Source organism: Budorcas taxicolor, chromosome 23, assembly GCF_023091745.1.
Source record: "Budorcas taxicolor isolate Tak-1 chromosome 23, Takin1.1, whole genome shotgun sequence".
NCBI lineage: Eukaryota > Metazoa > Chordata > Mammalia > Artiodactyla > Bovidae > Budorcas > Budorcas taxicolor.
Genome location: NC_068932.1, coordinates 16643799 through 16667152, shown reverse-complemented (window position 1 = coordinate 16667152; position 23354 = coordinate 16643799). Strand labels below are relative to the sequence as shown.

General features: G+C 47.9%; 1 protein-coding gene across 3 annotated transcripts in view; it reads left to right on the top strand.

Moving 5' to 3' along the window:
* SORBS1 (sorbin and SH3 domain containing 1) overlaps positions 1–23354 on the top strand; it is a 233341-nt gene that overhangs the window by 110491 nt on the left and 99496 nt on the right. For 2 of the 3 annotated variants that reach the window (XM_052660713.1, XM_052660714.1), the window contains 4 exons: positions 1306–1355; positions 9615–9683; positions 12050–12145; positions 14761–14889. In XM_052660713.1, the coding sequence (XP_052516673.1) occupies positions 1346–1355; positions 9615–9683; positions 12050–12145; positions 14761–14889 (304 nt within the window). In that variant the 5' untranslated portion in view covers positions 1306–1345. The remainder of the gene's footprint in view (positions 1–1305; positions 1356–9614; positions 9684–12049; positions 12146–14760; positions 14890–23354) is intronic. The other variant, XM_052660712.1, reaches the window with a different exon arrangement.

Here is a 23354-nt window from a genome sequence, read left to right as displayed (position 1 = left end):
ATTAAATAGCAAGGTTCTTCATTTCTTGAAGACTTGCTTTTCAGATTGTCCTTCAGATGTGTTCAGCTAGACATTGTATTCAAAATAAGTGTGAGACCTGTACCTTGAAAACTGCAAAACACTGCTGAGGGAAATTAAAGGAGATCTGCATAAAAGGAGAGAGTCTATTCTCATGAACTGGAAAATTCAATATTGTTAAAACGTTAATTTTCCCTAGATTGATATACAGGCTCAGCATGTTCTCATTCAGAATTCCAGCAGGCTCTTTGTAGGTTTTGTTTTTGGTGAGAATTGATATGATGGCTCTAAAATTTTTATGAAAATGTGGAGGACCTAGAAGAACCAAAATGGTTTTGAAGAAGAATGAAACTGGAAGACTCACATTACCTGATTTCAAGACTTACTATAAAGCTCTTGTCATCAAGACATGGATTAGATGAAGACAGATCCATGGAACAGAGTCCAGAGATAGACCCACATGTGTATGGCCAGCTGCTAAATTGTTCTATGCTAAATGAGAGAGGCCAAGTACAGAAGGTTACATATACTATGAAACCATTTAGATAAGAGTCTAGAAGAGGTGCAACTATAGTGACAGCAGCCCAGTGGTTTGGGGGGACTTCGGATGGGACCGTATTAAATGAGAGGGTTATCAGTGAGTAAGTGGACTGCATTCCCACCTCAAGGCAGTAGTGTCTTTCCTACGTGCCTGGGCCTTCAGGTCAGCCTCTCTGGATTCCAGAAGCAGCTGTCACATGGGCAGCAAGCTGTTCACCTCTGTATGCTTTGGTTTCCTCATCTCTGTAAACTAATACAATGCTAGTACTTACCTTGTAGAGTCTTTGTGAGGATCAAGTGAATTAATGTAATTAAGGCACCTACAGCATTTCTTTGAGCATAGTAAGCAATATATAATGTTATTATTAGTCCCCAGTAACCAGTTTGTGTCGTGACTTTACTTCTCTGTCCTGAAAGTTTGTCCTTTCCTCACCCTCTCCTCGATCCACAGGGACTTGTGTAACTTGAGGTTTTTAATAGAATGTTAGAGGTGGAATGGATTCTTGGATAGTATCAAAACCAAGTATGGGTGATGAAACAGAGGTCAAGGAGGTTGTGTGATGTGTCCAAGGTCATGTCAGTACACAGCCAGTTAAGAACCAGAAGCCTGGCTAAGTGACTCCTGGCTCAGCCCCCTGGTTTTATCAAGGCGTATATACGGTGTTTGCATTTTTTAAAGTGAACCATAGGGCTTTATCTCGAACCTGCCATTCATCAATTCCATTGTATGTTTGTATTTTTATGCAGAGCAGTACAGAGCCCCAGTTGCGGAAGACTTGTCACCACCATGAGCTCTGGTAAGTCATTTAAAATCCTGTCTGTCTCTTCTTGACAAATCTACAAAGCTGGACCATTTGCTCAGAATTCTCACTTACTCTTAAGGCCCCAACTGTGTTTCATTTTTTTATTTTTTGAGTCCTGGGAAGGTGCCAGAGCTTTGTTATAAATTGTCATCATCAGCTTTATTAGTAATGATTTACTGAGTACCTACTGTATATTAAGAACTACACTCTACGCTTTACATGTACTATGTTCTCATCTTTATAATGGGTTCCCTTTCCCCCTATTTGAGAACTTTATTGAGATATAATTGATACACAATAAACTTCATAGAACCGTTCAGCTTCTTCAGCATTACTGGTTGGGGCATAGACTTGGATTACTGTGATATTGAGTGGTTTGCCTTGGAAACAAATAGAGATCATCCTGTCGTTTTTGAGAATGCACCCGAGAACTGCATTTTGGACTCTTTTGTTGACTATTAGGGCTACTCGATTTCTTCTAAGGGATTCTTGCACACAGTAGTAGAAATAATGGTCATCTGAGTTAAATTCGCCCATTCTAGTCCATTTGAGTTCACTGATTCTTAAAATGTTGATGTTTACTTTTGCCATCCCCTGTTTGACCACTTCCAATTTACCTTGATTCGTGGACCTAACATTCCAGGTTCCTATGCGATATTGTTCTTTACAGCATTGAACTTTACTTCCATCATCAGTACAGTTCCATAGAACGGTTCTATGAAGACCTACAAGACCTTCTAAAGTAACACCCAAAAAAGATGTCCTTTTCATTATAGGGGACTGGAATGCAAAAGTAGGAAGTCAAGAGATACCTGGAGTAACAGGCAAGTTTGGCTTTGGAGTACAAAATGAAGCAGGGCAAAAGCTAGCAGAATTTTGCCAAGAGAATGCACTGATCATAGCAAACATCCTCTTCCAGCGATGCAAGAGATACTCTACACATGGACATCACCAAATAGTCAATACCAAAGTCAGATTGATTATATTCTTTGCAGCCAAAGATGGAGAAGCTCTATACAGTCAGCAAAAGCAAGACTGGGAGCTGACTCTGGCTCAAATCATGAACTCTTTATTGCAAAATTTAGACTTAGATTGAAGAAAGTAGAGAAAACCACTGGACCATTCAGGTATGACCAAAATCATCCCTTACAATTATACAGTGGAAGTGACAAATAGATTCAAGGGATTGGATCTGATAGAGTGCCTGAAGAACTATGGATGGAGGTTTGTGACATTGTATAGGAGGCAGTGATCAAGACCATCCCCAAGAGAAAGAAATGCAAAGAGGCAAAATGGTTGTCTGAGGAGGGCTTACCAATAGCTGAGAAAAAAAAAGAGAAGCTAAAGGCAAAGGAGAAAAGGAAAGATATACCCATTTGAATGCAGAGTTCCAAAGAATAGCAAGGAGAGATAAGAAAACCTTCCTTGGTGATTAGTGCAAAGAAATAGAGGAAAACAATAGAATGGGAATGATTAGAGATCTCTTCAAGAAAATTAGAGATACCAGGGGAACATTTCATGCAAAAATGGGCTCAATAAAGGACAGAAACAGTATGGACCTAACAGAAGCAGAAGATATTAAGAATAGGTATCAAGAATACGCAGAAGAAATGTACAAAAAAGATCTTCATCACCCAGATAACCATGATAATGTGATCACTCACTCAGAGCCAGACATCCTGGAATGCGAAGTCAAGTAGGCCTTAGGAGGCATCACTATGAACAAAGCTAGTGGAGGTGATGGAATTCCAGCTGAGCTATTTCAAATCCTGAAAGATAATGCTGTGAAAGTACTGCACGCAACATGCCGGCAAATTTGGAAAACTCAGCAGTGGCCACAGGCCTGGAAAAGGTCAGTTTTCATTCCAATCCCAAAGAAAGGCAATGCCAAAGAATGCTCAAACTACCGCACAATTGCTCATCTCACACGCTACACAGTAATGTTCAAAATTCTCCAAGCCAGGCTTCAACAGTACATGAACTGTGAACTCCCAGATGTTCAAGGTGATTTTAGAAAAGGCAGAGGAACCAGAGATCAAATTTCTAACATCCGCTAGATCATTGAGAAAGCAAGAGAGTTCCAGAAAAACATGTACTTCTGCTACATTAGCTACGCCAAAGCCTTTGACTGTGTGGATCACAACAAACTGTGGAAAATTCTTCAAGAGATGGGAATACCAGACCACCTGATCTGCCTCCTGAGAAGTCTGTATGCATGTCAGGAAGCAACAGTTAGAACTGGACATGAAACAACAGACTGGTTCTAAATCGGGAAAGGAGTACGTCAAGGCTGTATATTGTCACCCTGCTTATTTAACTTATATGCAGAATACATCATGAGAAATGCCAGGCTGGATTAAGCACAAGCTGAAATCAAGATTGCTGGGAGAAATATCAATAACCTCAGATATGCAAATGATACCACCCTTATGGCAGAAAGTGAAGAAGAACTGAAGAGCCTCTTGATGAAAATGAAAGAGGAGAGTGAAAAAGTTGGCTTAAAACTCAACATTCAGAAAACTAAGATCATGGCATCCAGTCCCATCACTTCATGTGAAATAATGGAAACAGTGACAAACTTTATTTTCTTGTGCCCCAAAGTCACTGCAGATGGTGACTGCAGCCATGAAATTAAAAGACATTTGCTCCTTGGAAAAAAAGCTATGACCAACGTAGACAGAATATTTAAAAGCAGAGACATTACTTTGCCAACAAAGGTCTATCTAGTCAAAGCTTTGGTTTTTCTAGTAGTCATGTATGGATGTGTGAGTTGGACAATAAAGAAAGCTAAGCAGTGAAGAATTGATGCTTTTGAATTGTGGTGTTGGAGAAGACTCTTGAGAGTCCCTTGGACTGCAAGGAGATCCAACCAGTCCATCCTAAAGGAAATCAGGCCTGAATAGTCATTGGAAGGACTGATGCTGAAGCTGAAACTCCAATATTTTGGCCACCTGATGGGAAGAACTGATTCCTTAGAAAAGACCCAGATACTGGGAAAGATTGAAGGCAGGAGGAGAAGGGGATGACAGAGGATGAAATGGTTGAATGGAATCACCGTGTCGATAGACATGAATTTGAGCAAGTTCTGGAAGCTGGTGATGGACAGGGAGGCCTGGCGTGCTGCAATCCATGGGGTCACAAAGAGTTGGACACAACTGAGCAACTGAACTGAGCTGACAGTAAACTAGGTATTTTAAGTGTGTGTGTGTGTGTTCAGTCACTCAGTTGTGCCCGACTCTTTGCGACCCTGTGGACTGTAGCCCAGCAGGCTCCTATTTGATCAATGCTGACATGTGTATACACCTGATGGCATTTCTTAATCTGAGTGACTGTAGCAAAAGTAAACGTATTGACCATAATTGCCCCAAGGAATGAGCTAATCCATCGCTTCCTTTAACAGGGCAAAGCCACCCTTTTGCTATGTTTCTGGTAGCAAAAATCAAAACCTACACTGAGCAGTTTTTAATTTAAAGTTGGGGCGGAACACCTGGGCTAGGGAAGACAGAAGGGAATAGGTAGGTCCCTGCTTGTGGTGCAGCCAAGAGCTGTCAGCTTTCCAGCCAGGATGTGCGGCAGAGAAGTTTCCATCTGGAGATCGAGGCCCACCTTGGCTACTGTGTGCTCCCTGGCACCTCCCGAGGCCTGCAGGCCGGGTGGGCCACAGGCTGACCTAGTGGATAGCTTGCTTAGGCGCTTCCGAATCCTGCAATGTCTCCAGAGTGTTATCAGAGACCTCTGGAGGTGAAAACCAATCCTTCCGTGTGTTCACATTCACACGCCCTTTCAGCTGAATCCCAACCCTTGCCGGACAGCGTGGGCTTATTGGGAGGAGAAGGGCCCCGGGTGGGTCAGCTCAGGGCCACAAGTACCACCCTGCAGGCTTTGGCTTGTGGTGAACCCTTCTGTAAGATGGCCATCAGGAAAGAATCGCCTAATGGGGGTTTGTGAGGATTAAGTGAGGCAACACTTCTGAAGTGCTGAGCTCTGTGCTGCCCAAGGCCTGACCAGTGTCCCATCCGTGGGTCATCAGCCCAGCTTCCAGCCTTGCAAGGAGCAGGACTGGGCTGGTCCTTGACTCCGTGATGTTTCTGCTTCATGAAAAGGCTGCACCCCTTCCTTTCCCCTCCACAGGGGCTCGGGCATTACCAGTAGCCCCTACTCTGTAACTCAATTTTTCTTCTCGTTGGGCTTTTTGTTCTTGCTGTAATTTAAAATAGGCCAGCACTTCCCCCCAACACCCAGAGTTTCTTGTCCTTCTAATATCAGGATTAACCTGAACTGGCATCACCATTCCTGGCAGAAATAAGGGCAGAAGAGGTGGGCAGGGAGGGGCCGTGGAGGATGAGGAGATGCCCTTGGGACTTCTCCCCAGGTTTTCCCTTAGGCGTGGTCCTGAAAGGAGGCATTTCCTAGGCAGAGTCCAAGAAATCTGGACCCTTTGACACGATAATTCCCCTCTTGGGAATGTCTGTATTAATTTGAAGGAAACAAAAACATCACCCCCGTGAAGGTGGGGAATGAGCAGATTCATTTTGTGTGTTTACTTGATGGGAGATTATACCACTCATAACAATGATCATCAGAAAGAAGGCAGCTATGCAGAAAATACTTGTTAACCTTTGATGGAAAGGGCAGCATGAAGACAATGCATTGTCTTTATTCCTAGTTTGAGCTGAGCTGCCAGTCATCAGGGCAGGGCTTTACCTGCTTATCTCCTTTTGTTCTCCTGCAGATCCACAAAAGTGGGCATGGCTTACCACTCCCATTCTAGAGATGGGGAAACTGAGGCCCTGTGTGGCAATGATTTGTCTGGGGTCATCCGGCTAGTGACTGCTGAGGCAACCAACTCCAGGCGGCTGGTCACCAGCACACTGTGCTGCAGAAGTGAGAGTCTGTGGTGATGGAATTATTTTTCCAAATTTCTTCAAGTTTGGTTGTTTGAGTTTAAGGGGGGGAAAAAAAAACAGGAAAGGAAGAACATGGGTCTGGGCCTTGTGGAAGCTCTGAGGCGGCTGGCTTGGGGATGCTCGTCCCATTTTGTTCTTTGTCCCACACCCTGGGGCTACTTCAGCCAGATAGGGATGCTTAAAGCCAGGCCTGCAGTCCTAAGAAGGAGACCATCAGGAGAAATGAGGGCAGGTGCATGGGGCTGGGATCATTGTTCAGTCACTTTGTCATGTCCAGCTCTTTGTGACCCCGCGGACTGCAGCATGCCAGGCTTCCCTGTCCTTCACCTTCTGGAGCTTGCTCAAATTCATGTCCAGTGAGTCGATGATGCCATCCAACCATCTCATCCTCTCTCCCCCTTCTCATGCCCTCAAATCTGTCCCAGCATCAGGGTCTTTCCCAATGACTGGCTCTTAGCATCAGGTGACCAAAGTATTGGAGCTTTAGCATCGTCCTTCCAATGAATATGCAGGGTTGATTTCCTTGAGAATTGACTCGTTTGATCTCCTTGCAGTCCAAAGGATTCTCAGGAGTCTTCTCTAGCAATTTGAAAGCATCAGTTCTTTGTCACTCAACCTTCTTTATGATCCAGCTCTCACATCTGTACATGACTACTGGAAAAACCATAGCTTTGACCATATGGGCTTTTGTTGGCAAAGTGATGTCTCTGGTTTTTAATATGCTATCTAGGTTTGTCATAGCTTTTCTTCCAAGGAGCAAGCCATCTTTTAATTTCATGGTTTCAGTCACTGTCTGCAGTGATTTTGGAGCCCAAGAAAATAGTCAGAGAGAAAAGATGGGGAAGGAAAATGGATGATATTTCTTTGACTTTTATTTCTGGCTTTCTGCCAACACCCTCTTTCCATCTATCCCAGAAATGTAGGTGCAAAGGGAACTTTGGAGAACTAACCTTCTGTAGATGAATTGGGGGCAGTGAACAGGACTGGCCTGTGGGGCCAGTATCAGGTGGTCCTGGCTGCTATGGTTGGAGGGGGCGGGAGAGGGCAGCGGCCTTGTTTGCCTCTGGATCTAGGAGTACCCGGGCTGACCTGTTGGTGTAGTTGATGTCACAGAGGCTGATTATTAAGAGCTCAGGTAGGATGACTGAGTCTCAGCCAAATTCGGTATTGGGGTTTGGGGCATTTGGGGAAGTAGAATTTATATAAGCCATTATTAGAGTATATCTGATTTGTATATAGAGAGTATTCTATATATAAAAGCCATTTTTTATTTTAAAAATAAATGTTCATCCCAGCTGGGTACAAAGAAGATAAGTCATGGGATGGACCAGAACAGACTTCAAATCCCCTCTTAGTGATCTTAGAGCCTGGCATCCTTTCTGAGCTTTAGATTTCTTACCTATAAAATTAGAGTTCTTAACTCCTAAATCTAGGGGCTTGGATATTAAGGATAAAAATCAGGTGCTAATTATGGAATGATTAGCAAGGGCCCTTAGATCAGGCAAATAGAGGCTTTATAAAACCATGGCTGTTATATCTGTGACTTGGTTGGCTCTTGGCTGCTTCCCTGGTATCTCAGACAGTTAAGAATCTGCCTGCAATGTGGGAGATCCAGGTTCTATCCCTGGGTCAGAAAGATTCCCTGGAGAAGGGAATGGCAACCCACTCCAGTATTCTTGCCTGGAGAATTCCATGGACAGAGGAACCTGGTGAGCTACAGCCCGTGGGGCTGCAAAGAGTCGGACATGATTGAGCAGCTAACACTTTTGGCTCTTGGCTGCAGCGGAGTCACCCCAACTTTGCTGATCATGTGTCCTGCCCCTTGTCTTCTCCCGGCTTCCACCATCAGTTCTGGGATGGGGAACTGGGTGGCGCTCAGGCTGCCAGTGGGCAGTGAGGGTCTCGGTGTCTTCAGCTGAGCAGAACTTTGAAAGGTCTCCACCAACAACGAGGTGACATTCAAGGTAAACCTTGAGGTACAGGGGGTTTCCCCAAGGTAGAAGAGGAGGCGCAGGCCTTCCTGGCTGAGGGCCTCTCAAGATCCAAGGCCTGAAGATCAGAAAGCATCTGATTTACTGAAGAGGTTGTGAGGAGACCGTCACGGTGGGCAGGCGCAGGAGGGAATTGCTGCCGGAAAAGGGCTGGGACCAGTGGCTGAAGGGCGTAGAGTCTGGGGTGAGTACCCAGGCTGTGTCCCTGGGTAGCTGTTGGCCCCTGGGTCTTGCATGTCAGTTTGCTTTTAATCATCACGAAGGTCAATTTGTTAATTTGAATATAACCACTTATGCCAATATACAGGCCATCTCACTTACTAAAAGAAGTATATTCCGAACAATCATTTGTACGTTTGGGGGAACTTGATTCCAAGTTCAATTTTTTTTTCCTCGTAGAAATGATAATGTAAATGATTGACTTCCCAGGAGACTTGCCTGGTGGTCCAGTGGCTAAGACTCTGAGCTCCCAATGCAGGGGGCCTGGGTTCCATCCCTGTTTGGGAAACTCGATCCCACGTGCCAGGATCGAGAGAGTTCGAATGTCGCAACTGAACATCCTTAGTTGTGTGCCACAACTAAGACCCAGTGCAGCCCAATAAATTAAAAAAAAAAAAAAGATTTACTTCCCAACTCTAGACTCCAGTAGTATTTTTATTTTCAAATTAGAAGTGAAATGCAGTACATTTAAAACGGAGGGTCTTAGAAAATCACATTGCTTTGTCCCATCTTGTTTTGTCCTGCACCCCGGGGATTTTCAGCCCTATGGGGTGTAGGTGGTGGTCTTAGTGATGCAGACTGAGGGCTGGGGTGGAGAAAGGGGCAGGACGGAGCCAGGGAGAGCGGTCAGGGAGCCAGGTCATCTCCACAACCAGAACACAAGAGCCGTGGCTGGGGACTGTGGGCGGGGGGCTGGGCCAGCGTGGCTTCCCTGGCTGTAGGTGTGGGGTGGTGTGGAGGGAAGTGTCACAGAGCCTGAGGTTCTATCCTGACTGTCCGACAGCTCTCAGGATTCACAGGGATGCTTTTGAGCAGCCTTGGAATGGTGGATAAGCCTTTGCCAGGCAGGAGATACCACTTTGAGGGAATTAAGATTTTTTTTTTTTTTAATGTCAGAAGTGAAACCAAGCCAGGAGACCAGAAAATATTAATCACAACACACATCCCATCCAAACAGCTTTTGCATCCTCCCTGGTTCAAGCCACAAAGCATTCTCAGAGCTCTCCCATGACGCTCCGGGGCCCCTTTCCAGGCCTGAGAGAGCCCCTGGGACCCAGAACTTTTCCCTGGCGGGACTCACAAAGGGTGGGAGATGTGATCACAAGCCTCATGCTCTTATTCTTTCTTTCTTGCAGAATGTGACGTGGGTGCTTCCAAAGCCGTGGTGAATGGGTTGGCACCGGGCAGCAATGGGCAAGATAAAGGTAAGGCTCTCGAAGGGAAGCCTGGCATTTTTAGAAAGAGCTGGGCCCAGGGCCACCTGCCTGGTGGGAACAGTCACTGGTCTAGTTAGGCTATGACCTGAAGACCTGTTCCCAGGCTTTCTGAGACTTGAGTCTGAGGCTGCCGTTTCCCACTGTGAGATGACATGTTAAACTGTTCCCAGCTCACAGGATGCTGCGAACCACCCACCAAATCACAGAGGCCTCATGTATATGGTGTTTATCATCCCGCAGTGTCTCTTACCTGGCATCTTACCTTCACCGGTGATAAACAGTGACGTATTCAGCATCCTGACCCTGAGGCTGGAGCCTAAATAGCTGAAATAAATCATTTTGGTGACATTCGTTTCATGGGCATCCTCCCAGGTTTTGAATTTTTAAAATTTTAGGACAAAAGATGCAAGTGTGAAAGGAATGATGGATAGGATGACCTTTGAGGTCCTGTCTGTCATCCTCTCTCTTATCCTGAACAGCCAAGCAGCGAGATTCCCATGTCACTCTGCAGTGAGAGGAGGCAGGGGTTCGAGTCCTGGCCTGCCGCTCAGAAACAGACACCTCTCCGGAGGCCCATTGTCTTTATGGCTATGAGTTTCCTTATGTAGAAAATGAAGAAATTTGATGATCTGTAGTATTTTTCCCTTCTTGAAACACAGGTTCCAGTGATTCTATCATCCCGTTATGTCTTATGGTATCAGAGAGGGAGGGTAGAAGTCCTGTCATCGGGCTTTTGAGTCACAGTGCAGCCTCTCTCAGAGTACGTTTACAGTTTGACATGTTTGGACTTTGTCTGTAATTACTGTCTGGGTCAGCCAAGTATTGCCTTTGAGAGAGGGTGAAGTGGAAAGTCAGAAAGAGCAGCCAAGAGTGAAGGCGTGGAGACAGGAGGGGTGGGGAGCCTGGGCTGGTGGGTTAGGGGTCCCTGTGCAGGAGGGGTCCTGTTGTCCTGCCCTTTGTGCCTCCCTGCCTGGCTGCCCTCCTCCTTACCTGGTGTGGGGCAGTGTTCCCAACCTGGGCCAGGTTGCTAAGGGGATGTTGAAGGGCGGTGCCCTTAGGGGAGTGTTTAAGCATCTTTTGAGGAAAGCAGGGAGACGTGGGTGTCTTATGCTCGCTGTCAACCCCAGCCCTGTGAATCCGTCAGGAGACTTCGGGGGTGTACGGCAGGCTGGCAGGTGGAGGTGCGCGCCACTCTACTCTCTCCTCGATTAAGACCCACCTTTGGTCGGAAAGTCAAGGCAGACGCACCCTGGAGCCAGCAGGGCGGCCTGGTGGGCTGGAAGGTGAACTGCCCATTGCAGGGGTCCCTCCTTCCTCCCGTCCCCTTGGCAAGCCCGTCAGCATGATACTGATGCAGCCGTGACAGGCTTGGTTCCCAAACAGCCCAACCACCCCCTCCTCAGTTATGATGTGGATCTGGGGCCCTGAGGCCTCTGGGTGTTGCCTGTTGGTGTGATGTTGGTCCATAGCATGTGAGCGTCCGCCTCTCTTTATTTGCTGCCATTGGCACGGAAGGAGGTCTCACAACATGCTTGTTGTGAGAAGGCGGGTTTGGGAAAATGCCCACCATTGTGATTCCAGAACCTGCGGAGGCAGGGGGCTCAGGGAGGTCTGAGCACCTGGATTTGAGGTCAGCAGCCTCTGCCCGCATACCAGGCAGTACCCCAACTCAGGGAGCTCAGCTGCTGTCAGCGTCCTGGGCCAGACACGTGGGCACTGCCCAGAGTCTTAAGTGTGCATTCAGACACTTTGGCAAACTCTTGCCCAGGAAGGGGTGGGTTTAAGTAGACCATCTGCTGCCCAACAGATGGCCATTCTGATTTGCCTGGGGCCAGAGGGCTATGGTTGTCAGAGCAGGCCCAAGACCCCAGGAGTTAAGATCCTGGAGTAGCAACTATGAGGGCCGAAAGCACCAGGCGACTCTCAGACTTGTCCTTCCTCCACTCCTCTGGGGCCCGTGAGCTGTAACTCTCCTCCAAGGAGCCTTCTCCCAACACACAGCCCAGCCGTCTCCCAGGGGCCCCGTGGGCCCCACTTGGTCTCCCCTTCCTGTTTGCCAGGCCATCTGCGTCTCTGTAAGTCCATTTGCCCAGAGCCTTGGCAGGTTCCTGGTGTGCCAGGCGGCACAGGCACTGGCCAGCTGCATTTGGGGTACAGCGGCGGGAGGGTTCTGCCCACCCGGGCGAAGGACTGAAGAGCGAAAGCGGGCTATTTTAAGTTCCTGCGTCCACTGCTCTTCCCATTGTTCTCTGCGGGTGACTTCCTCCTATTGTCCCTGCCGGTTCCTCCACTGCCTGAGGGTTTCCCAAATGTTTTTTTTTCTGGATGCACCATTTACCCTTTTGTGTTTTCAGCAACTGCCGGCCCTTTACGTGCACGCTCTATTTCTGCTGTTAAAATAATCCCTGTGAAGACAGTGAAAAACTCTGCAGGCCTAGTACTCCCTCCAGGTATCTCTCCTTGGGTTGGTTTCTTTTTTATTTTTATTTTTTCATTGTTAGCAGATCATGCATGATCTTCTTTCCTTCTAACAAAGACTTGGAGGCTTAATTCTTGCATGTTTAGGAGCCATTCCCTCTCACTTCTCTGGCTGGTTTCCTTTCGCGCGTGCGCGTGTGTGTGTGTGTGTGTGTGTGTGTGTGTGTGTGTGTGTGTGTGTGTGTTTCTGTGTTTCTGTGTGCCGCGGGCAAATGTGGAAAGGGGCTGACAGGTGCTTTGCCCTTCCCTGCTTAGGGAGAAGGTCAGTCCAGAGGCTGAACGTTGATTCCAGCTGGTACAGGTCTGAGCCCCTTGGGCGACTTAGGTTCTTCCTAGAGGTGCCAGCTCCCCAGAGTTTATTTAAAGTTCCACTGTCCCCGGGAACTAACGTGGCTGCCCAGGGCATTTCTGAATTGGGCTGGACTTCAAGCTGCTGCCTGATCAGGCTGTGTCTCTGGGATGCTGGCAGGGCCTTTTCCCTGAGCACTCCCTCCCCCCCCCCCCCCCCCCCCCCGCAGCCCCCTCCAGCCCCCCGCCCCCGCATTCGCTCCGTGCCTCTCCTCTCTGTGGAGCCGGTACAGTTCGGAGCTGGTAGAGTTCAGATGTCAGGTCGTAGCTCATAGCTCATAGTGTTGTAGCCACGCATTTCGGGAAACAAACTCACTCAGAAGGACAGTGCAGATAGTGGAGTGCAGTTGATTACACCGGCGGGCCCAAGGCAGAGTCTCCTCTTAGCCAAGGATCCCGACCAGTTTTTGTGAAAACCTTATATACCCTAAGTGTACTTGCTTAAACCCACCTCCCCAAATTCCTTGAAACTAGTCTGAACAAAGGAAGAGAAAGATACAATCAAAGTTAACCCGTGATTCATATGCCTTAAGCCTAGGTAGTTAACAGTAGACAGTTATCCATAGGCCTGTGGTCATACCCCACTAAGCATAATAGAATGTATAATTCTATTTGGTTACACAGATAATTAGGGTATTCTTTTAGGCAATGGAGAATCTAGGTATGGGCCCTGGGGCTCTTCCATCTGAGGGGCCTGGTTTTCTAGTTGGTATGTTGTTTCCATAGATTCTGGGCATATAGCTCAAAGTCCGGTCAGGCCCAAGGTGCAGTCCTGCTTTCCAAATGGAGCCTGTTATGTCTCTTTCCTCCTTCAGTAGCTTCCTCCTGCACAGCATGGGACAAGTGAGGCCCAGGTGGCTCTGTATTCCCAGCGGTGGTGCTTTCAGGAGTTGGGCCCACCTGGCTGTGTACACAGGACCCTGTGGATGGGCTGGCTTTGTCACTGTGCCCCTCACCCTTTTGAAAAGCCCATGAATCACGTTTCCCAGTATTTCCCTGACATTGGTCACTTATCCTGGTAGGATTGGACAAGTCAGATGCTCTTCAAGGCCACTGCCCGCTCTGCTGAATGTGTGTTTTGTGCAAGAGGTGCTGATGGAGCTGATCAATCCATTTTGTGACTAATGATCGTTCTGTTTATGCTGTTGGAAAGGGGGCTGCTGAGTGGGAAGGAGGAGCCAAAAGACTTGGTATTTCTCAGCCGTGGCACAGGAACGGGGAGGAGGTGGACATCTGAGCCCACATCCTGCCTGCTGCCCACCTTTAACTTTCCCCACAATCCCACTCGTGACAGTTTTAGGCCTGAGATCCAGGCTGGGCCTTAAGAACTTGGATAACTGGAATTCAGCTCCACTCAGCCTCACGGAGAGAAACGGTCAGCACGTGTGCCTCCCAAGACTGTGTGGTCTGCTGACTTTCTTGCCTCCTCCTACTGATTTTCCTGGAGGGTGAACAGCCTGTTTTGAAGCCTATTTTGAAATCCTCAGTGCAGTTCTGAAAGATGACCTGGGTCTGCTGTGAGGCCACTGTGAACTGTAGGAGGGGTCAAGGCCCAGGGAAGGCTCGGCTGGAAGTGCCGCAAACACTGTTCCTCGAAGGATTTAGCGTTTCTAGCCGTTTTCTTTGGTGTGAATTTTCTTCATTAAGTTTGGAATGTGAAGTTCCGGGCCTCGTGATCTTTCTCCCCAGGCAGCACATCCTGTCTCACCCCTGCAGGGGGCTTGGCTTGCTGGCACAAGGAGATTGTCTTGCTTTTTCCGCTGAGGGACTGCTCTGAGCAATGATTGTCTGTTGAACCTTCACCGAATGCCCTGTGCTGTCAACTTGCTCTTTTATTAGAAGGATGGTGTGGGAACTTGAGATATCTTTTATAAATTCTTACTTGAACTGTGCCTTACTAATTGGTCAGAAATCTGCTCACCAGACTAAACTTCATTTAATAAAAGAAATCAACCCTCTTTGGTCTGGAGATATTCCCAGCCGACATTGTAACGCATCCATTGACTCAGAACTCACTGTGCCTCCATTCACTCCTAACCTCATGATGGGTGGGAAACCCTGAAAATATGATTTGTCCCTCTCCACCATCCACAGATTAATTTTCATTGACTGCAAGACTCTGCCTGTTTGTAACCAGGTTCATCTCATTCCCCAGCTGGACCAAATTGCTGGCTGATTATAGGTTTAATTCTTCAGGCGCCCTGGATTCAGTCTCCCCTTTTGGATCTTTCCTTTTCAGACATGGATCCGACAAGAATCTGCACTGGGAAGGGAGCGGTGACTCTCCGGGCCTCGTCCTCCTACAGGGAGATCCCAAGCAGTAGCCCTGTGAGCCCCCAGGAGACCCCGAAGCAGGAGAGGAAAACAGGTGCGCTGCTTTGGAGACCTAGGGGTGGGGGTGGGAGGGCGTGGAATCCATCGGCTGCCTCCTGATTCTCAGGGGCCCCTGCACAGTCTGCTCCTGTCCCTGCTGTGGTGGGTGATGATCACTGCCCTAAATGAACAGGTTCTCACTGGCTTCAGGCAAAGGCATGGCAGCGACCACTGTATTCTAGCTTTTGATGGAAAGTGGGCAGTCTGCAGCTCTGCAGACTGTGTTCAGGAGGACAGAGAAGGCTTAGGGGTCTTGGGAGGGAGTGCTGAGATAGCCTCCAGGTTAGGCTTCTCGGAGCCCATCCCCACTTCTGGGAGCTCAGCTGTGACCATCCAGGTGGGGCAGGGGCAGAATCCCAGGGAGACTGAGAAGTGTAGGTGGCTTTCTGGCCTCATTAGCTTCCAAGAAGACAGGGAGGTAACCTGAGGCAGCAGGTCTGCAGAGCATGTCTGAGGCCAGTGCAGACCAGGAACCGAGGGAGGAGACAAACGAAGCCCCCTCTCCGCCCCATCCTGTCTCTCAGGAAACCCGGGTGCCTAGAGCTCCACATTGTGGTGGAGACCTGGGACTTTGGATTGGTTATTTTTAAGAAACAGTAGACACAAGTGCGTGCATGCTAAGTCACTTCAGTCGAGTCTGGCTCTTTGAGACCCCATGGACTGTAGCCCACCGGGCTCCTCTGTCTATGGGATTCTCCAGGCAAGAAAACTGGAGGGGGTTGCCATGCCCTTCTCAGGAGCTCTTCCCAATCCAGGGATCAAACCCAGGTCTCCTGCATTGCAGGCAGATACTTTACCATCTGAGCCACTGCCCAGATCTGGGATTTTGGAACATTATAGATGGGATTCATGTCCTGCCTCCGCCCCCTGTTGGCTATTCAGCCATGGATGAGATAGGTGGTCTCTCTTAACTCTGGTGAACCCATCTGAAAAATGGGGTTGAGAACTATACCTGCCTCCCAGCATTGTTGTGAGGATGAACTGTGTAAAGTGTTTCGTGCCACACCTGGTGGCATGAGATGAGCTGGCAGACCTTAACCTGCTCTTAGCAGGTTATGATGGTTTGGAACTCTCTGGGGAGCCCTTTCTGCAGCCCAGGTGTTTCTGGGAGTTGGGAAAGGCTGACTTTGAGGTTCCCCAGGCACTGTTACCTTAGGCTGGGGCAGCCCCTTTCCAACCTGAAGGGCAGTATTTCTCATACTTCAGCCGATCGTATCAGAATCACCTTGAGTGGAGAGCCAAGTTCCCAGAACCTAGCTCAGAGTGCTAGGCTTTATGATTCCTACCTGTATGCCTGAGGTGGGGTCCGAGGTTTTGCCATCAGGTCATGCTGATGCTGCTGGTCCCAGGACCACATCTGAGAACTCTCACTATAGGGGATGGGTGTTTTCTCCCATCTTGAAGGAAGGAAATGCAGAGAGAAAATGAATTGGGGTGATGACCACTTCCTTGGGGCCAGAGACATGCAGACTCTCTTGGTATGGTGGGGAATGGTGTGCTGTGATAGATGGAATTATATAGGATGAAGATGGTTAGTGTCCAGCATCCTGGAAACCTGACTTTCTGTCCATCCCAGCCCATGGAACAGGTACCAAAGCAGATATCCAAGGACAAGTCCAGGCTGGGGTTTGAGTACAAGCCCTATTCTGGTGTGTTGGTCCCCATGGAAAGCTGCTTTATCCCTAGGCTCAGGGGAAGGTGTAAATGGCCTCCAGCACTGTAGGCTGATAGCAGCTTCTTGACTGTATTCCTAGACCTAACTCTTGCCCTCCTGAACCTAACTCTTGCCCCACTACAGCTTGCCATTCTGGTCTCAGGAAAGGTGGTGACATTGGGAAGATGCAGCTCCCAAGCTGGAGGACCTCTGGGGAAGAGAGAACCCTAAGGGATAATTTGAAGAGAAAGAACATACTGCAGCCCCATGTTCTGATAAAATAACCAGTCAACTGCCTGGCCCTTCCTCTGGTGGTGAATGGGACGAGAAGCGGCCTTGAGCTCCCCCTGGTGGTCACAATGTGGCACAACACAGAGCCCCGATGTTACTCTGCCTTGCCATCTGTAGGCTTGCACTCCAGTACTATGCAGTGGTTTGGGCACTTTAGGAAGCTCTCTCTAGTCCCCAGATAATTCTATATCTTGCAGATTTGTAACAGCTAATTTGAATTTTAAAGGATCTTGTTTTTAAAATGGAAATACCATGAAGGATTAGGGGATGGCTATCAGTCATTCACATGAAAGTGAAGATGTTAGGCCCTCAGTCATGTCTGACTCTTTGCGACCCCGTGAAATTCTCCAGGCAAGAATACTGGAGTGGGTAGCCATTCCCTTCTCCAGGGGATGTTCCCAATCCAGGGATCAAATTCAGGTCTCCTGCATTGCAGGTGGATTCTTTACTATCTGAGCCACCAGGTCTCCCACATTGCAGGCGGATTCTCTACCAGCTGAGCCACAAGGGAAGCCCAAGAGTCCTGGAGTGGGTAGCCTATTCCTTCTCCAGCAGATCTTCCTGACCCAGGAATTGAACCGGGGTCTCCTGCATTGCAGGCCGATTCTTTACCAACTGAGCTATCAGGGAAGCCATATCTTACACTAAATTTAATCTTTGTAGATTATTTTCTGCCAGATAACAGAGATCATTAAATCCAAATCAGCAGACATTCATTCTGCAGCATATAGGAGCTAAACATCACCAGGAGTCACCAGGAATTGTGATGAGAAAGGGAGAAAAGGGAAAAAATTTTAGGTGCATTATGCGAGCACAAAAAGCAGTTTATTCCAACAGGAGAATCAGGTGTGGGCCCCTGCTTCACTGTTTTCTGACCATGCGTAATGTCACACGTTTGAAAGACGAGTGAAGGGTGAAGGTTCAATGGTTTCTAAGCCTTTCTAGTTCCAAAATATTTTGTAAATTTAGAAGTTTGGAAATTAAACTGATACAGGGTCTTCTTCACTGGAGACAAATTCAGGGTCGTATACCAGGCCAGTTTGGGTGGAAAGGAAAAAGCTGGGGTTGAGTGGGAGGCCAGGGAAATACACTGATTGGGTGTCCAACAGCAATAAGTTAGCACTGGAGGTGAGTTTAAAAGAGGATGCAGCTCCTGTGAGCCTTTAAGGACTGGAGGGACATTCTTGTTCTCTTATCCTTCGGGTCCTTGGTGAGCATCCTACTGTCTCTCGACTCTGCTGGGTGTGTGTGGCTCTCCAGCCCTACTCACCCCTGCCTACTCCCTTCACCTGAGCCTCTGAATGACAGCTTGCTGGCCCACACCAAGCCACTGGGCCTTGAATCGCCTCATGAAAACAGTTCTCAGCTGTGCTTGCAGGCAGCCATGCCAGCCTGGACTGGGAGCCCAAGCATGAGGCAGGACGCCTTGCCTGGCTCTTGCTAAGGATCAGGTGTGCTTCCTGTTCCTGGTGTCTTTACAGATAGCGCATGTCAGATACCAGCTGCTCCGCCTGCACCACCAGGCCCAGCGTGTGTGCCCCAGCCTCTAGGTCTGCTTCTCTCTGCCTTCCTCCTTGGCTTTACCACCGTCTTCCATCCCTGCCAGTCTCCAAGATGTTGATCATTTGCCTGGACTAGAAGCTTTGTTCTCACGTTACTGCCCCCTGTGGCCTGATTTCCTTCTCTGTATGGCCCCTTGACATCCACATTTCAGGGATGTCCCCTATTCCCTGTCCTTGCTTTGCTTCCCTTGTCCTATGAGAGGTGGTCTAGTTCTCAAATCACACAGTCCTCTCTTAAGGCTCAGCTCTGCTACTTACCAGTTAACCTTGGGGAGCTTCAGTTTCCCATCTGTAAAGTGGAGATGAACTTCATAGGGCTGTTGGGATTCCGCAGACTCATCCATATCAGGACGCAGCCCAGAGCCAGGCACGCACGAGGAGCTCTTGGATGGGAACCAGCCTAGTTACTAAAAATCAGGAGCCCGCTGCAGAAAGACCTACAGTAATTCCTGTGAGAGACTCTGAGGGCCTAGACCAGTGTGGTGATGGGGGGCAGGCGAGGCGTTTATTTGGAAGAGTGGAGCGGCAGGGCTGGCGCAATGTCTCAGGAGCCTGGAGAGGTGGGACTCCGTGCCGAGCAGGAGGCGCCTTCCCTGGTTGACCAGGAGAATAAATGTACTCATGGAGATGCTGGGTATAGGGGAGTCGGAAGGACTGTTGAATTCCATTCCTTGATGTATTGAGTTTCTTGGCAAGAGAAGGACTTCTAGGAGGAAGTTTCTAATAGGCATTCGGAAATTTGGAGTCTTAAGTTGCAGACTTGGGAGCCGTCGGCATCCACGTAAACACTGGGAGGGTGGAGATGCTCTCTGAGGTAGAGTGACAGATGGAGCCCTCAGAGTTGCCCAGGTTAAACTGAGCCTCCGTGTTTGAGGCCCTCAGTTCTGTTCCTGGCACCTCTGCCAAAAAAAAAAAAACCAGAACAACCTAAAAAACCAAACAAAAAACTCAGCCTCCAGACTCCTGCCTTTAGTGGCAGCTTGACTCTGGATCCTTGACCACCCTCCTAGTCTTTGAATGTAGACTTTGGTTTTGGATCAGAACCATCTGGAAAGAACTATAGTAATCTTAATGCTGATTCTCTGCCTCCAAGAGAAGCTTCTTCCTGCTTGCTGGTGTGATATCCTGGCTGGGTTTGGGTAATGGCCCTGTTGGTTCAGGTGTGGCTCCTCCTGTGTCCCCAGGTCAGGGTGGTTTTACTCAAGAGGAGATGGGGAGCCTGAACTGGTGGTGGGCGTGATGCCAGTCATCCTGTCTGGTATGGCCTGGAGACCATCAATCCCTTTGTTCTGACTCAAAAGCCAAGCTTCAGTTCGACCCTTATCCTTTATTCTGTGCCTGTTGGCTCTCATCCTTTCTGTCTGATTCTTGACTGCAAAGTTAGCTTTGGATGTAGAGATTCTTGGACCTGTAACCAGCTCATTTCCTCGCATTTGCTCTCCAGAAATAGCAGTAGCAAGGAGATAAGAAAATTGACATTAAAATAGTTAGACATTCCTTACCCCCATTAACTAAGAGTCTTTTTCATGAGCTCATATGTGATAAAAGGGGCCAGATGAGAAGTCAGTGGAGGCCAAAGTCCTGACAAGGGAAGACTCTCACTGTGGTGCCAACTGCAAGGTCAGGGCATTCCCAAAACCACCCTCAGGTTTGATAATTTGGTAGCAGGACTCAAAGAACTCATTTGAAAGCTGTTATACTTACAGTTCTGGTGAACAGTGAGAGGATGCAGATGAAAATCAGCGAAAAGAAGGAGTGTATAGGGTGGAGTCTGGGGAAGGACACATGGCTTTGGCGGGGTTCTCACTTGTGAAGTCAGGATGCGTCAGTTCCTAGCATTGCGTGTGAGAACATACTCAGAGCGGTGGTGATCAGGAAGGTCATCCAAGCTGTGGTGTCCCTGGTTTTTATTGGGGCTCTTTTACATTGGGGTGTCCCTGGTGGTTCAGATGGTAAAGAATCTGCCTGCAATGCGTGAGGTTTGATCCCTGGGTTGGGAAGATCCCTTGGAGAAGGTGATGGCAACCCACTCCAGTATTCTTGGCTGGAGGATCCCATGGACGGAGGAGACTGGTGGGCTCCAGGCCATGGGGTCATAAAGAACTGGACACAACTGAGCGACTAACACGCAACACATCCACTGCCCAAGTGGTTCGCTTCACTCTCCAGTCCTTTAGCTGTGGACTCAAAAGTCCCCCCAACCTCAGTCATGCTGTTGGCATAGCATAGACACAGTCCTGTGAAGATGACATCCCAGGCTCTTAGAGATTGACTCCTGGAAGCCAGAGAGCAAAGGCCAGCCCTCCTTTTGGAGAGGGGTAAATTCTTTACCACACAGCATTAATAAAAATTAAATAAGATTTGGAACACTCTTAGACCCACTTTTAACACCTTTTCCTCTAACTCTTGGATACCCTACTGGGAAACAGAACTAACTCAATGAAAAATGCCCTGAGATCCCGAGAAATGATCAGCCAAACAACCTTACAAGAGACCAAAATGAAATTAGCACAGAATGAGAGAAAGGAAAATAAGCAAGCTGTGGCCACGGACCAGAAAAGATTGTGTATCAAGAACAGATGGAGGGAGAGATAAAGCAAAATAAATTGAACTTTTCTCATGAAAAGGCTTGGTCTCCTCAGAGCTGCAACTGAGGATCCAGCTTTCTAATCCCCTCCTCCACCTTGGAACTCTGAGCCAACGTTTATTGAGAGAAGCATTTTTTACAGTATACCTAACCAGGAGTTAATAATTGATGACCATGTATATAAAATTTCACCTGTCGCACTTAGACGCAAATGGCCCTGGGCTGCTACCAGCTTTGAAGGTTCAGAGGACTAGGTACCAGATGAAGGCTGATGAAACGTCAGGAACGCAGCTCTTTTAAGGAAGAAAAGAATGTTCTGTAGGGTCCTGGGAACTGCCTTTTTGGGGATGGAGATAGGGGAACAGTCTTAAAGACTTGGAATGAAAAAAAAAAAAAATGGGTTGATCCCTGAGGATATTATGTTCTTATGACTACCTATCAAATGGCGGAAGTCAACCACTCTAATTTCTATGTCTGGGAAATTTCTTTTTCCTTATATTTTGGATTCCAATCTTACTAAGCACACACTTAATGCCAGATACTTCCATTCAGTCCTTGTGACTCAAGAGATAGATAGGGCTTCCCTGGTGGTCCAGTGGATAAGAATCCTCCTGCCAATGCAGGGGACAGGGGTTCGATCCCCCATCCAGAAAGATCCCACGTGCCTCGGGGCAACTAAGCCTGTGCACCAGAACTACTAAGCTTGTGCTCCAGAGCCTAGGGGGTTGCAACCACTGAAGCGCTTGTGCCCTAGAGCCTGTACTCTGCAACAAGAGAAGTCACCACAGTGAGAAGCCTGTGCACTGAAACTGGAGGGTAACCCTGGTTGCCGCAACTAGAGAAAAGTCCCCCAGTAGCAGGGAAGACCCAATGCAGCCAAAATACAATCAGTAAATATTTAAAAGAGATCATCTCCCATTTCACATAGGAGGCTCTGTCCCTTGCTTCAGGATATGAAGTGAGCAAAACAGGACTCAAACAAGGCTGTCTGATTCAACAGTGATGGTCCCTTTATGATACCTGGGGGTTTGGAGGAGCAGACTTACCTTGGCTTTCCATGACACCTCTGTGTGCCAGCATCACCTGAACAGAACCAACCAACCAACAAACCACAGAGCAGACAAAATAACCTGCCCCCACATCCATGTACAAAGTTCACATCCTTTACTGATAGCCCCTCTTCAGAATCTATTGACACTTAACGTGTGTGTCAATCTGATAGATTTCGTAGAATGACTTAACAAAACCTGACTAGAAATAACCTAGAAAGGAAGAATAAGGTAGTAAAAGTGACAGGTACAGGGGTGGAGGGAGAACCATTGCCACAACGTGTCCTCTGATGTTTGAAGGCCTTCGTGTGCAAGGAAATCTGGGGGCCAGAGATCTGGATGGATACACCAGTAAGTGTTAAAAATGGTCACTTTTAAAACATGTCACGTCCCTGACCTCAGCAACCCTGTGAGGTGTGCGAGGCGGTGAGGATTATATTTGGCCTTGATCACACAAGCCTGTATGTTGCAGTAACATGAGTAAAAATCAAGTCCTATAAATTTCCCAGCTACGTGTTTGGGACAAGAAGGCAGATATCTAGGAATTGTCCCTAAGGTAGTGGCAGAAATGTGACAGGCCATCTGCTCAAAAAATAATTCAGTTGGAACAGGTTATAAAAGCTTTGCTTCAGAGGAGGAAGAAATTTGCAAAAATAACCATTTCCTCAGTATAAGGATGTTTTTGAATATATATTATTATAGCACTGATTCTCAAAGGGAGCTCTGGGCTGTGGACCAGTGGCCTTAATAGAACCTGGAGACCTGTTGGAAATGTAAATTCTCAAGGCTGACTTCTCATCTGAGTCAAAAACTCTGGGATGGGGCCCCGTGAAGTGTATTTTAACAGGCACTCCTGGTTGTTCTTGATGCAGCTAGACTGCTGTACACGGATGCAGACCACTAGAAACCCTTCTCCTGCCCAGCCTTTCGTCCTGACACCCTTTGGCTTCCACCACCTCCCTGGAATGCAGGCTTTGCTTTGTGGCAGATGGTGGGACTGGTGGCTGTGGGTGGCAGACAGAGTGCCGCGCTTGATTCTAGAGACCGGAGCTGACTGCTTTGTCACTTCCTGGCTCTGTGACTTTGGGCAAGTCACTTGGCCTCTCTGTTTCTTTATCCATGAAGCAGAGTGGTTACCTACCTCACAGACTTGTGTACACTGAATTAAATACTAATATGTGTAAAAGTGGCCAACAGCATCTGACACTTAGAAAGGTGTTCAATAAATAGCTTTTTAAAATCTCAGCTAGACATCCAGAAGACATATCTCTAATCCCTGAGGGACCCATGTTGAAATGGGGCCATGGGCTGTGAGAG